Source organism: Sebastes umbrosus, chromosome 4, assembly GCF_015220745.1.
Source record: "Sebastes umbrosus isolate fSebUmb1 chromosome 4, fSebUmb1.pri, whole genome shotgun sequence".
NCBI lineage: Eukaryota > Metazoa > Chordata > Actinopteri > Perciformes > Sebastidae > Sebastes > Sebastes umbrosus.
This window is the reverse complement of record NC_051272.1, coordinates 12,465,111-12,478,060: the sequence shown is the minus strand read 5'-3', so window position 1 is coordinate 12,478,060 and position 12,950 is coordinate 12,465,111. Positions and strand designations below refer to the sequence as shown.

General features: G+C 41.4%; 1 protein-coding gene across 5 annotated transcripts; it reads left to right on the top strand.

The window, feature by feature from the left end:
• The first annotated feature begins 173 nt into the window (after nucleotides 1–173).
• Nucleotides 174–12,621, top strand: lsm14aa (LSM14A mRNA processing body assembly factor a). Of its 5 annotated transcripts, none has more exons than XM_037767725.1 (10): nucleotides 174–498; nucleotides 3,388–3,551; nucleotides 4,369–4,528; nucleotides 8,036–8,374; nucleotides 9,808–9,888; nucleotides 10,360–10,542; nucleotides 10,667–10,844; nucleotides 11,044–11,082; nucleotides 11,361–11,601; nucleotides 12,315–12,621. In XM_037767725.1, the coding sequence occupies exons 1-10, from the start codon at nucleotides 378–380 to the stop codon at nucleotides 12,333–12,335; spliced, it is 1,527 nt and encodes a 508-aa protein (XP_037623653.1). In that variant the 5' UTR covers nucleotides 174–377; the 3' UTR covers nucleotides 12,336–12,621. The 5 variants fall into 5 exon arrangements, with proteins under 5 accessions (XP_037623653.1, XP_037623652.1, XP_037623655.1 ...); XM_037767724.1 differs by having other exon boundaries at nucleotides 12,312–12,621; XM_037767727.1 differs by having other exon boundaries at nucleotides 175–498; nucleotides 8,036–8,245; nucleotides 12,312–12,621.
• The last annotated feature ends 329 nt before the right edge of the window (nucleotides 12,622–12,950 follow it).

Sequence of the window (12,950 nt, the reverse complement as noted above, 5' to 3'; positions counted from 1 at the left end):
TGATATTGATGCGGGGACACACACACACACACACACACACACACACACACACACACACACACACACACACACACACACGCACGCACGCACGCTGGTCATGTATTGCTCTTCTATTCCGCAGCAGCTCTAGATCTCATGTCGGAGCGTAACCTCGCGATATTACGGGTAATCCCGTTAGCCCCCGCGCTCACAGCTCAGCCATTCGATGGAGGATGAGGTAGCCATGTTGTTGTTGTAGCGGTGACGGTGGAAAAGAAAAGCACGAAACCGGAGAGAAACTCGGTATATAACCCGTTAGTGCTCACTAACACGGCTCGGAGACGGTGCCGTCCATCCCGTTCTCTGTCTCTCGGACTGCCGACCCTGTAGCGGACACTATGAGCGGCGGGACGCCCTACCTGGGCAGCAAGATCAGCCTGATCTCCAAGGCCGAGATCCGCTACGAAGGAATCCTGTACACCATCGACACCGAGAACTCCACCGTGGCTCTGGCCAAAGGTTAGCATCAGGCTAATGCTAATGCTAATGCTAATGCTAACACCAGCTAGCATTAGCTGCTAACACCAGCTAGCATCAGCTGATGTTGTTATCTGGCTGTGTGTCCGTGTTGTTTTAAATAACAATTAAAGTGTGATTAAGTGTCAGACGGACGTCAACACACTCTGGAGCGGGTTTATATTATAGATTATATATAAGAACGTGAACTAGCTGTAGGTGGCTAGTCTATCTCGCTAGCATGAGCTAAAGCTAACTAATGTTACCAAGCAGGGATGCTTACACGTATTTTATTATTATATATTTAACAAGTTTTGTTTATATATATTATTTTTTATATTTTTATATTTATAAATTTAACTAATTTATATATATTATTTATTTATTTATATATATATATATATATATATATATATATATATAAAAAAATATATATAAAAAAAATTGCTGCTAATGGAAACGTATTGTTTTTATATTTATATATATTTATATATACAAATTTAACAAATTTATATATATTTTATTTATATATATATATATAAACAAAAAATTGCTGCTAATGGAAACTTCAATTTAATTGTAGGGAAAAAAAAGACACAATCTAAGGAGTTTTTTTTGATTACCTGTAAGTAAATATTGATCAACATGAATCAGCTTTCCAACTTGTCAGCTAGTATTAGCATGTTGGCTAGCTTTATTTTAGACTTTATATATTTATTAATTTTATAGTTGCATGTAATCTGAATGTTATTATTGCCATGTAGGTTATCACAGACAAGGAAATTGCTTTGGCAATAAAAGTAATTATAATAATAATAATAAATTAATAATAAAAGAATCTGGTTTATTAGATTGATAAGTAGATTTTCACATAAAAGGAATTTGTTTTGGTGCATAGACAATAAAGTTAAATATAGAATAAAACTATAATACAATAAAAACATTGTAAAAAAAATACCATTTAAATATACATATGTAGCTAACTGCTTAAAAATATAACGCTATGCAGGAATGTGCAAGAATGTGTTTTAGGGGATGTATAACGGTTCACAGTATTGAGAATAAAAAGAATATTTAATATATAGAGATGATGGTCCAAAAGATGTGTGTTAATGTAACGCATTGTGACAGATGTGATGCAGATGTTCTCAATATGTTTTCAATACCGGGGACTCCTCACAAGATAGAGAATATACCAGGGACCCCTCACAAGATAGAGAATATACCGGGGACCCCTCACAAGATAGAGACTATACCTGGGACCCCTCACAAGATAGAGACTATACCTGGGACCCCTCACTAGATAGAGAATATACCGGTGACCTCTCACAAGATAGAGAATATACCAGGGACCCCTCACAAGATAGACTATACCAGGGACCCCTCACAAAATAGAGACTATACCTGGGACCCCTCACAAGATAGAGACTATACCTGGGACCCCTCACTAGATAGAGAATATACCGGGGACCCCTCCCAGGATAGAGAATATACCTCGTACCCTTAAACTTATTACATTTCTATGGTCTTTAGATGTTGGTTATGTAAAGAGAATAAGATGGATAAATACACTTTCCATCTTTGTTATATAAATGTGACCAAGAAGCGCAAGATCTCTATTTAACCATCTGTCTAACCTTGATAAACTTTTAAGTTTAAGTTTTAGCCTAATTATTACACTTCTATAGTCTAAGTTATGTGGAAGAACAAGAGAAATGTATTAGAAAGATATAAACATTATTTGCAGATTATAAGAGTTATAGATTTGTTAGATTACAATGCCATCTATGAGCTTTTATAGATTTTAAATTAAAACATTTTTTGAACTATGAAGCCTTTTGTAATAAAAATACAATTTTATATCATGATAATTTAAATGACCCCCTTGCAGAGCGCCATGGACCCCCGGTGGTCCCCAAACCCCACTTTGAGAATCACTGTGTTAATGCAAACCTAAAGAGAAAATGTTGGTGTAACGTTCACTGACAGCCGCTAACTTTTCTATCAGTTTCATGTGCTAACGAAGAGGCTTATGAACACCTGAGGTCAGTCACCTCACCTGGTTCACTAGTAGCAGATTATGACGTTGACTAACTGTTTAATGACACCTCCATCCCAGCAGCCTTTATCCCTTTTAATGAGCAGCCAGGTTAATGAAGTACACATTATAAATAAAGTTGTGGTACTTTTATATTTAATATTACTTTACAAGTCAGGTAATTCAAGTTATTTCTTGTCCTATGCACAACCTTACAATCTGTGTCAGCATATAATTAACTGTTTTCATTAGAGCTGAACTATTAGCTGATTAATTGATCAACAGAACATTTATCGGCTACTATTTTGTTCACAGTTCACAGATAAATACACATGGATACCTCCAGGGCTGTTACTAACAATCAATTTTCCAAATTGCTGCCTGTGGTCACGTCTTCAAATGTCTTGTTTTGTCCGACCAACAGTCCAAAACCCAAAGATATTAGATTTATTATCATAGAAGACGAGAGAAAACAGAAGATATCCCGATTTTAAGACTCTGTAACTATAGAATCTTTTGCTTAAAAAATACTCAAACGATTAAATGAATATTTAAATTTAAGAACTACAACAGCAAACATGAGTGTCACAGAGACATGATGGTAGTCGTAGTGTTTTTTATGTTGTGTTGATAAATTCCAGCAGGCAGCCAGTCTGACACTGGTTGTTAGACCATCTCCAAGTGTGCTGTGAACCAATAAGACCACTGGGACTGACAGTGTGTAGGAGCCTTTAAAATTTGTGTTTATGTAGTTTAACACAACTCATCCATATCAGATGAGCACCAAAGAGTGCTCATTCAAATCTAAAACATGTGTTGGTGCGGTGAATATAAACCTTTTTCCTCCTGCTCAGTGCGTTCCTTTGGTACCGAGGACCGGCCCACTGACCGACCCATCCCGCCTCGAGATGACACCTTTGAGTACATCATCTTCAGAGGGAGCGACATCAAGGACCTGACTGTGTGTGAGCCGCCCAAACCCACCTGCTCTCTTCCTCAGGACCCTGCCATCGTCCAGGTACGCGTCACACAAACACCTGATGGTAGTGTTGTTACGATACCAAAACTCTGACTTCGATAGGATACGCTGCCTAAATATCTCGATACTGAAACGATACCACGGCAAAAATCTAAAACATCAGGAAAAGTAATGGAATAATAAATGACACAACATGGAACTTAAAATATTTTTTTTATTAATTCAAAATGTTTTTATTAAAAAATTAAATGGTATTCAGTAATTTGATTTCCCCTATACTTCAGTTTGTGGGGTTTTTTTTTATAGTTAATTTTATATTTGCATTTATTTTTGATAATGAACACATATTTACATTTCATCTCCATTCTTATTTCTATCTTTCTTATAGCTTCTCTATGTTTTTATATATTTTTATCTAAAATGGAACAACTGTAATCGCACCCCCCCCCCCGGTAAAATTATACTTTAACACATGCTCTTTGGTAGATTATGTGTTTGTGGTATTATTCGAATAATTCCCAGTGATTTTCTAATAGTATTTTTGCTTGGATTGCATATCCCTAGTTATCACTACAGTTTAGTTTTTGACTGTTTGCTCCACCAGTAGTAAAGTTCTAACTTTCTGCTCCCGCGGGATCCCAATCCTGATGGCGTCTTCTAAAGCAGAGCGCTGCACACACAAACGGCCCCGCGGTCGCACATCGCCGCAACTCAGAGCTCATTCTTAAAGTATCGGTACTGATTAAACGCGGTATCGTACCGTTTATAGCGGTAGGGTATACCGATACCTTTCCAGTATCAGTATACAGTGTGTATTAGTGGTTCACACTGTAACATTCACCGTCTTCCTCCTCAGTCGTCCATGAGCTCCAGCTCCTCGTCTTCTGCTGCCGCCGCCCCAACCCCGTTCCAGTCTGCTGGTTCCTATGGCCTCTTCAACCGGGCTCCAGTTCCTGCCTACAACCAGTTCAGCACCAGCCCCCTGGTTTCCCCCCAGTTTGGACCAGTTGGTGTGGGTAAGTTCTTGTCCTGTGTTCTAGCAGGGACTCAGCTGGGCATGGTATCCAAGGGTTCAGAGTCTCTCTGTGGCTCTGGGACCACGTAAAGCATGCCATAGAGACTGAGGAGGGATGGAGTCATGGCACCACCGAGGCCTTCACCTTCCTCCTCTACGTGTAGAGTAACAATAATTATTTGTTATTAGGGATGAGTTTAGGGATGCACCGATTTATCGGCCAAACGTCGCTATCGGCTGATATTCACCTTGTTGACTGCCATCGGCCTGTCGGCAAATGAGATTACATTCTCCGATGGCAGTGGCCGATGTTAATCTGTAGTGTTGCATCAATTTTGCGTCGGCTAAATGTTGTGTTGGTTATTTGCGGTCAGTCTCTGACAGTTACAGTAACCAGCTGATGATTCAGAGAAGAAGCCGCTGGATGGACGCGCCTCTGACAGGGGTGAGTGTGGTTTGTTTACAAATAAAAGTGAAAGGAAAAGTGGTCCGTGTGGGAGTATTACAGTATCTCAGAGACAGATCAGCGTCAAGAACGTTATGTTCAATGACATATTAAGCGGTAAAACAATGATTTACAAGATTGATTTAAAACGATCACAGCGGTCTGGAGGAACAAACTTGGTGAGGGCGTAATGTGTCGGTCCAACGAGGGATGACGCAGCGCCCAATACGTTACCGTGGGAACATCCTCCACGCCGTGCAGCCCGTACAGCACTCCGTCCCCCATACCGGGATCCAGTCCCGGTTGAGCAGAGTGCAGCTGCACGTCGTGCCGCCGCATCGTTGTCTCGTGGGTCCGTCTGGCTCAGACAGATGAGGCAGCGAGGTCCGAGGCTGCTTCAGCAAAGCGGAGCTCTCCATGCCGCTACTAGCCCACTAGTTAATCGCTCGCGGATGGCATCGTTCTCTTGGACGGATACAAATGCTAAAATGGGTTGCCAAATATACTCTTGGGCCTGCCCAAGTAAAGTCTATGTGTGAGAAACACTGCTCATGTTACTAATCACCTTTACATCAATATTTAATTTATGTTTCACAAAAGTAATATTTTAGTTGGGCTGTACTGAAACACTCTTCTCATTGAGTCGGTAGTTGTAGAGCAGCTGAAAGGCTTTTGAAGCAGTTATTTAAAAAAATAAAAATAAAAAATCATATGAAAGACGGGTATACTAAAGGTTGTTTCATAAATTAGTATGATTGAATTTCAGCACAGTTATGTTTTATATAATGAACAGCTGTTTGATGCCCTGGAACAAAAGAGGAATAATAAACATCAGAAACTAAATAAACTGAAACATCTGTATCAGCTATCAGCCAAATTGTTATTTTGTCAGCCCAGAATTTTTAAATCGGTGCATCCCTAGTTGTGTTGATTTTAAATGACACATAAAAACTGTGTAACTGAATATAACCTTCACTCGTATAATAAGCAACAGGAACTGTACATTTATTGCACATACAGTAGTATTAAAGCTCAGTGTCCTCAGCTCACACTAATGAAGACACCTTAACTGTGAACTCCGGAGGATGCTACTGGAAAATAGATTTCCCCTGTTAAAGCTTAACCTGACAGAGCTTATTGGAGGAAATATTCATTTTCACAATAAACTTGAACTGTAGCAGCAGAGTATACATGATTGGACAACAGAGAGATGACAGGACAGGAAAGAGAGAAGATTTAATACTTTTGGGTTTCTAAAATCATCACCAATAACAATTACTTTTATTTGTTCAGTTGTGAGCAACTCCTTCATCACAGTAATGTTCATAACAACACACTCAGAAATCAGCTGAATTTAATCTGCATTACAGCTGCTTGTTAATGGTTAATCAACAGAAAATGTATTATTTTGATAGTCAGATGATCACTAACTGAAGACCTTTGTAGTTTTTGGACACAAATGACGTGTGAAGACGTCACTGTGGACTTTTATTGACAGCGATTGATAGTTGATGAGTTGATCAGTTTACTACAAAGTCTGAAGCTGTGTAGATTTAGTGTGTTGTGTGATTATGGGAGACGGTTATTTGATCTTGATATGGGTCAGCGTTGGTCAGGTGATGTTCTGATCCAGCAGGAGTTCTTACCTCAAATAGTCTGCTGGTTCACAGCGGTGCAGAGCAGCAAAGTGCATTTGAAGGAAGTGTTGTTGCCCTCAATACAGTAATGTTCCTGCTGTTCCTCCCATACAGGACGATCAGTGACCTCGACCCAGTCTCAGAGCTCTGCTATTGGCTCTGCTTGGTCCTCTGACTCTCTGTCTCTGGGCCCGTTTGTAACCGAAGGTAAAGACCTGCAGGGGATCACTGATGAGTGTGCTCACCACACCGGTGGTACCAAATTACTCCTGATCCATTCACACAAGAGTGAAACTAATATATCTGATGAAATACTGAATCGGTTCAGAATCTGCAGACGGAGAACGTCTGATGGATTTAAATGTTTTAACCTCTTTCTCTCCTCACTGACTTAATTGTCTTCTCACATTGCGCCAGAAAGTAATGACTGGAGTTGGGTGGCTTTCCTGTTTTTCCGGTCTGGTCCGGTGTACGAGCTTAAACCGGTTTGATTTGATGCAAACCGGCTGAACCGACATTTGTCATTATGACACGTTCTGGCAAATTAAAGAGTAGCCGACATCAGCAACCTGTGCCAACGGCGTCAGAGCGCTTAATCAGCTTGTATTGTATTAGTAATAAGCAATATGACAACGTGATTAACACGTTATTATGTTTGTTTGTAAAAGGACTGATGGTTGGTGTCCACAGCCTCCGTCCTTTCCACACTTCCCATTCATTGTCAATGTTAGCAGCTGTGCAATGCATTCTGGTAGTCGTCGCTAGCTCTCCTGTCAGCTCCGTTCTCTTTATATATCCATGGCCAGCTCCATCGGGGCCATTTGAAGGCATTTAACAGTATATGGGTGCTCTACAGTTGTAGCGTCGGTAGGATTTGTTTTCTAGAAAAGTTCATGACGAGATGAGACGTCGTAAAGTTAGTCTTAAAACTAAAACTGCGCTAACATGGCAACATTTTGGATTTGAAGCAGAGAAACATTCATTATGTTCCACTCTGGAGTCCTGGTGGGGAAATCAGGTAGTCCGGTCCGGTGTTTGGCTCAATACCAAACCGGTTTGAAAATTGTTTACACCGGCCCAACCGCAATGACTGAGATTAAACATTACAAGATGCCTCCAGTATTAAAAGTTGCACTGCAGTAAATTAAACAATAGCATGCTCTTCAAAGTAACCTGCATGTCCTGTTGGATCAGTTCTGTTCCTATACGATTAAAACCCAGGCTGAGCTGAGCAGAACCGTCCTCACACCGAGGTCTCTCACACCTGAAGCTCAGTTCATCTGTTCCGGACCAAGATGAGCCTCCAGAGGTTTCAAAAGGCGTCAAACAGCATGACTGATTCCAATCAATACTGACCACTGATGAGGTTGATTTAGTTCACTGTGTGCACCACTGACCCTGATCCCTGTCCTGGTTCTCTCCCCAGGTCGCAGCAGCCCCAGCCTGGACCCTCTGAGGAAGAGCCCCACCCTGGAGCAGGTGATCCAAAGCGCCCCGTCGGCCCCGACCGCCACCACCACAGCTCCGGCCCCTGGCCTGGGACGCAGGAGCCCCACCCACGGTCGCACGGCCCCCTCTGCCGCCGGTCAGAGTGGCCAGAAGGTCCAGCACCAGGACGGCATGGACATGAGGAGGGGTGAGACAGTCAGGGGAGGCCGCAGCAGCCATGGCTGGTCTGCACCCCGAACCATCTCGTCCTCTCACATCACTGCTGTAGATAGGTCTTCCACTGCAGGGCTTACCCACTCTATCTTTAGCCACCCAGGTGAGACACACAGACCACAGACCAGCACACTAGTACCAGTTATATTCATGCCTCCTTCCTGAGCGCACAGCGGACATTTTCATCAGAAGAAAATCATTTAGTTTGAGCAAACAAATCACATTTATTTATTAGGGGTGGGGAAAAAATCAATTCACCTATGTATCGAGATTTCTTTTTTTATGATTTTGAAATAGATGTTCTAACGCCAGAATCGATATATTTGCTTCATTTGAGTCTATGTGGAGGTAGAAGGAAGTTACCGTTTTTATTGTTGTAGTCTGAGTAACGTGATGTCATATCCGTTCCGTATCCGTCAACCAAAACAAACCAGAGAAAGTATAAAACGTTGGAGGGTCTGCGTGGATACGACCTGCACCCTCCCATTTTAAATCCAAAGTGGTAAACTCTACACATCCAGTAAAGTATGGAAACACTTTGGGTTTCACACATTGCAGGAAAAGCAGAGCTTGACATCATGGCTAAAGCTGCATGCTAACTCTGTCATGGACAGGAAACGTTATCGTATTGTGGTAACGTGCGGTTAAGCCGGTCGTCATTCTTATCTCTGTGGTCAAATCAGCCGACGTTACAACTGTAGAGCACCCATATACTGACATTTATGTTAAATGCATTCAAACGGCCCCGATGGAGCTGACCATGGATGTATAAAGAGAACGGAGCTGACGGGAGAGCTAGCGACCACCTTGGAGAAGTTAGCGGAAGTATACACGTGTGACTACGTCCGGTTTTCAAAATAAGGTGTTGACAAAGGGAACTGTATATACAAAATACATATATGGAAATAAGATTGATGGATTATATTCACCAGAAGTATAAAACATTACATGTCCCTTATAAATTAAAAAAAGAAAATACCACTAATATGTGAGGGAAATGTCTTCTTTGATTTTTGGGTTGCTGGAAAATACTTAATAAATAATTCCTGACAATGACTGATATATTTGACTTCAGGACATCTCTGACTACATACATGCTGAAAATCAAACACTTTGCTGGATTCATTTAGAGATTTTCCAAAGTAAAAGTCCCTAGAAGTGTATGATTCAACTTTTTCCCATGGTCTAGTGTTAAAAAAGTTAACATAAATCATAATATTGAATCGCAATACTTAAAAATAACAATACATATCGAATCAGCACCCAAGTTGGTGATAGTATTGAATCAGGAGATAGGTGAATCGTCCCAGCTCTAGTGGTTTATGTTAAAATGTCCCTGTGCACGCTCAGGAGTCAGGCATAAATACAACTCCACAGTAAAGAAGTATTTACACTCTGTGTGCTAACGCTTTGTTCTAGAGGTCCAGAGGTCACATTTGAAAGCGTTGTGTGAAGGTAGGAGACTAGTGGCAGCTGGACTGTTTTCTCTTGACTGTTGACGTTGTGTTGGGAGACTAAAAGACTTTGCTGTTCCAGGCCCTGACGCCCAGAAAGTCCCCAAACCAGAGTCTGAGCAGGCGCGAGGTGAAGGCAGGGATCCCAGTAAACGTTCCTCAGGTTAATCCCACCTCTGCTCTGACTCCATCCTCAACAGCCTCATTCAGACTCTGCATGCCTGTCCAGCTCTCCTCTGGCCCAGTGGAGCCCATACACTCATCCCATCATCCCTCTTTCACATGGTTTTCTTTGCTAGTGAACATGTGTGCAGATTGACATGCTGTTCATGTCAATGGATGATGAGGACGCGTCTCCTCGTCTTCATGCTCAGTGAAATCCTGAGAATGCTCCCTGAGTGATTTACTGCATTCCTCCATGTTTGATGTGACTTTTGTTTCTGGATCTGACACCTGAAGCCAGGCTCTTACTTTATGGCTCTAACTCATTTTAAAGACTCTTCTACCATAGTGGGTGTGTGCCTTGGTTTACTACCTCATATGTTGCCATGTTTACCGGTGTTTTTGTTCTGCACCACCTCTTTAAAACTGTTTTATTATGACAGCTAATGTACTCTATTACTCTGTTATTCAGCAGCTGCTGGAGCTCCGGTTAACCGGCGTGGGCGAGGGGGCGGACACCGCGGCAGAGGGCGCTTCAATGTTCGCCGAGACGGACCCATGAAGTTTGAGAAAGACTTTGACTTTGAGAGCGCCAACGCCCAGTTCAACAAGGAGGATATCGACAGAGAGTTTCAGAGCAAGCTCAAGTTGAAAGGTCTTTATAATGAAAGGAAAATATTAATTTTATGGATGTTAATGCCTGTTGGTTCCCCACTGTTTCTACCGCCATGGCCTGTTTCTACCGTCAGAAGTGTGACTGACTGTGTTGGTTCTCTCAGATGAGAAGACGGAGAAGACGGAGAAGGCGGTGAACGGAGAGGATAAGGGCGACTCAGGTGTGGAAACCCAGAACAGCGAAGGTAACGCTGACGAAGAGGGCGGCGACCCGCTGGGCCCCAACTGCTACTACGACAAGTCCAAGTCTTTCTTCGACAACATCTCCTGTGACGACACCAGGTACGAGTCCCAGTTGGCCACTTTATGTATATGAATGAAAGGCCACAGCGACACGTGACGGTCTATATGTTTTCCATCAGTGTGTTCTGACCTCCATGACATCAATGACATCAATGACCTCAATGACCTTCATGACCTTCATGACCTCCAGCTGTGGGAACTAATGACTCGACTGTGTTGTCTGTTTTCTGTTCAACAGGAAAGCAAATGAGAAATCTGGAGTCTCAGGTTTCCCCAGGTGAGTGTTCATCTAGTCACATCTAGTCTAACTGATGGTTCAGGTGTTGGTCAGTGGTGGAGTTTGATATTCTATCAATGACAGATAATAAAAAAGAAGCTCTGTGTTAATAGAATAAATATGAAGGCGACCCGCTAGTTAAACCTGCAGCATCTAGCTGTTAAAACAACGTTATTATCAGTGTCTGTCGTAGTCTCTACCTGATGTAGAACATGAGAGCTCCTCCCACCTGTAGCTGCTCCTCTTCATCTCCTTCTCTTTATCTCCTCCCCATGCAGGGAGCGGAGGCAGACCTGGGCGGAGGAGAGGAGGATGAACGCCGAGACGTTCGGCCTCCCTCTTCGTCAGGGCCGAGGCCGCGGCGGTTACCGTGGACGTGGCGGTATGGGCTTTCGTGGAGGTCGGGGTCGTTCGGCTAGCCGAGGCTCCTTTGGGCCTCCACAGGGAGGCGGCGGCTTCAGGGGAGGATACAGAGGAAACCAGGCCGGCCGCGAGTTCGCCGACTTATCAGCATACAGGGTAACGTTCAGTGACATCATTTTCACATGTAACGCTGTATTATATTTAAAATTTCAAAATCAATTTGAAAATGGAATTTAAAAGGACAAATAAATAACTGGATTCATAAATTGAATTAAGAATACAGGTTTTAATCAGTTATTTAAAATGGTTATTTCCTTTCCCATGCTAAATGACTAAGCACATTTAACAGTTAATAGGAAAAGGAAAAACAAATGGTGAAGGAAGTTACCCTTTTAAATTCCAGATTTGTGAATCCAGTTATGTATTTCTCTTTTTAAACTCCATTTTCAAATAGAATTTTAAATATCATTATTTATTTATTTATTTATTTATGAATTCATTAATGTATTTTTAAATGATGTACTTACTGACTGTTTCATGGTGTTTTTATAAATCCCTTTTTAACTTGAACTATTTATTGATGGATTAATATTTCATTTGTAGATTCTTTTTATAATTCTTCTTTTAATCGCCCATTAAAATGTCACATAATGAATTACTTTGTGATTAAGTCTATTTATTCATAGATTAATAAGTTAATTTGTAAACAAATTTATGAATGCGTATTTTTATTGTACAATTAGTTATTAAATAATAACATGCTTTATTATTTGATATTTTCTTCCACCTCTACTGAACTCACACCTGCTTGGTGACAAAGATGTGATGAATAAAAGGTGTTTAATTTATTTTCTCCTTTGTTCCAGAAGGATAACAAAGTGGCTGCGTAGTCTCAACGGGTGGAAGACTCGACAGAAAGGTGGAACTTCTTCACGCTTCAGTGGAAAACAAATAGTTTTTTGTTGACTAAAATAATGAAGATTGTCTACTAGTTGTATATTTGTCACCAGCACTGGGGGTAGACTGCTTGAACACAACGGTGGAAACAACAACAACAACAACAACAACAACAACTACAACAACGACGCAATTTATCAGAAAAAAAACAAAACATTTTAAAAAGTCCAGATCTCAACAAAATATTAATAATAATGTATAAATGTGATATTTCAGAGGGATGTTTGTTTGTTTTTCACTGCGTTATCTCCCGGGTCCTCTCCTAAACCTGTCTTTGATAATCTTCTGTTAGCTGACTGACACATAGCTTTATTTGGGGGGGTGGGGGGGTACAGCAGCATATCCTGTAACTCCAGTCTCAGTCACACCTTTCTAACATGTATTTTTCTACTATTACATCTAGTCGGCACGCTCACCAACACGTCTATCCACAGTGCTCGTCATCTCTCATAGTCGCCTCTCAGCTTCTGCAGCTTCCTTTTCTTTCTTTAAGTGTTTACTCATATTAACAGTGTAGAAGATGTTTCACACCGTAAAGGGTTAGTTGT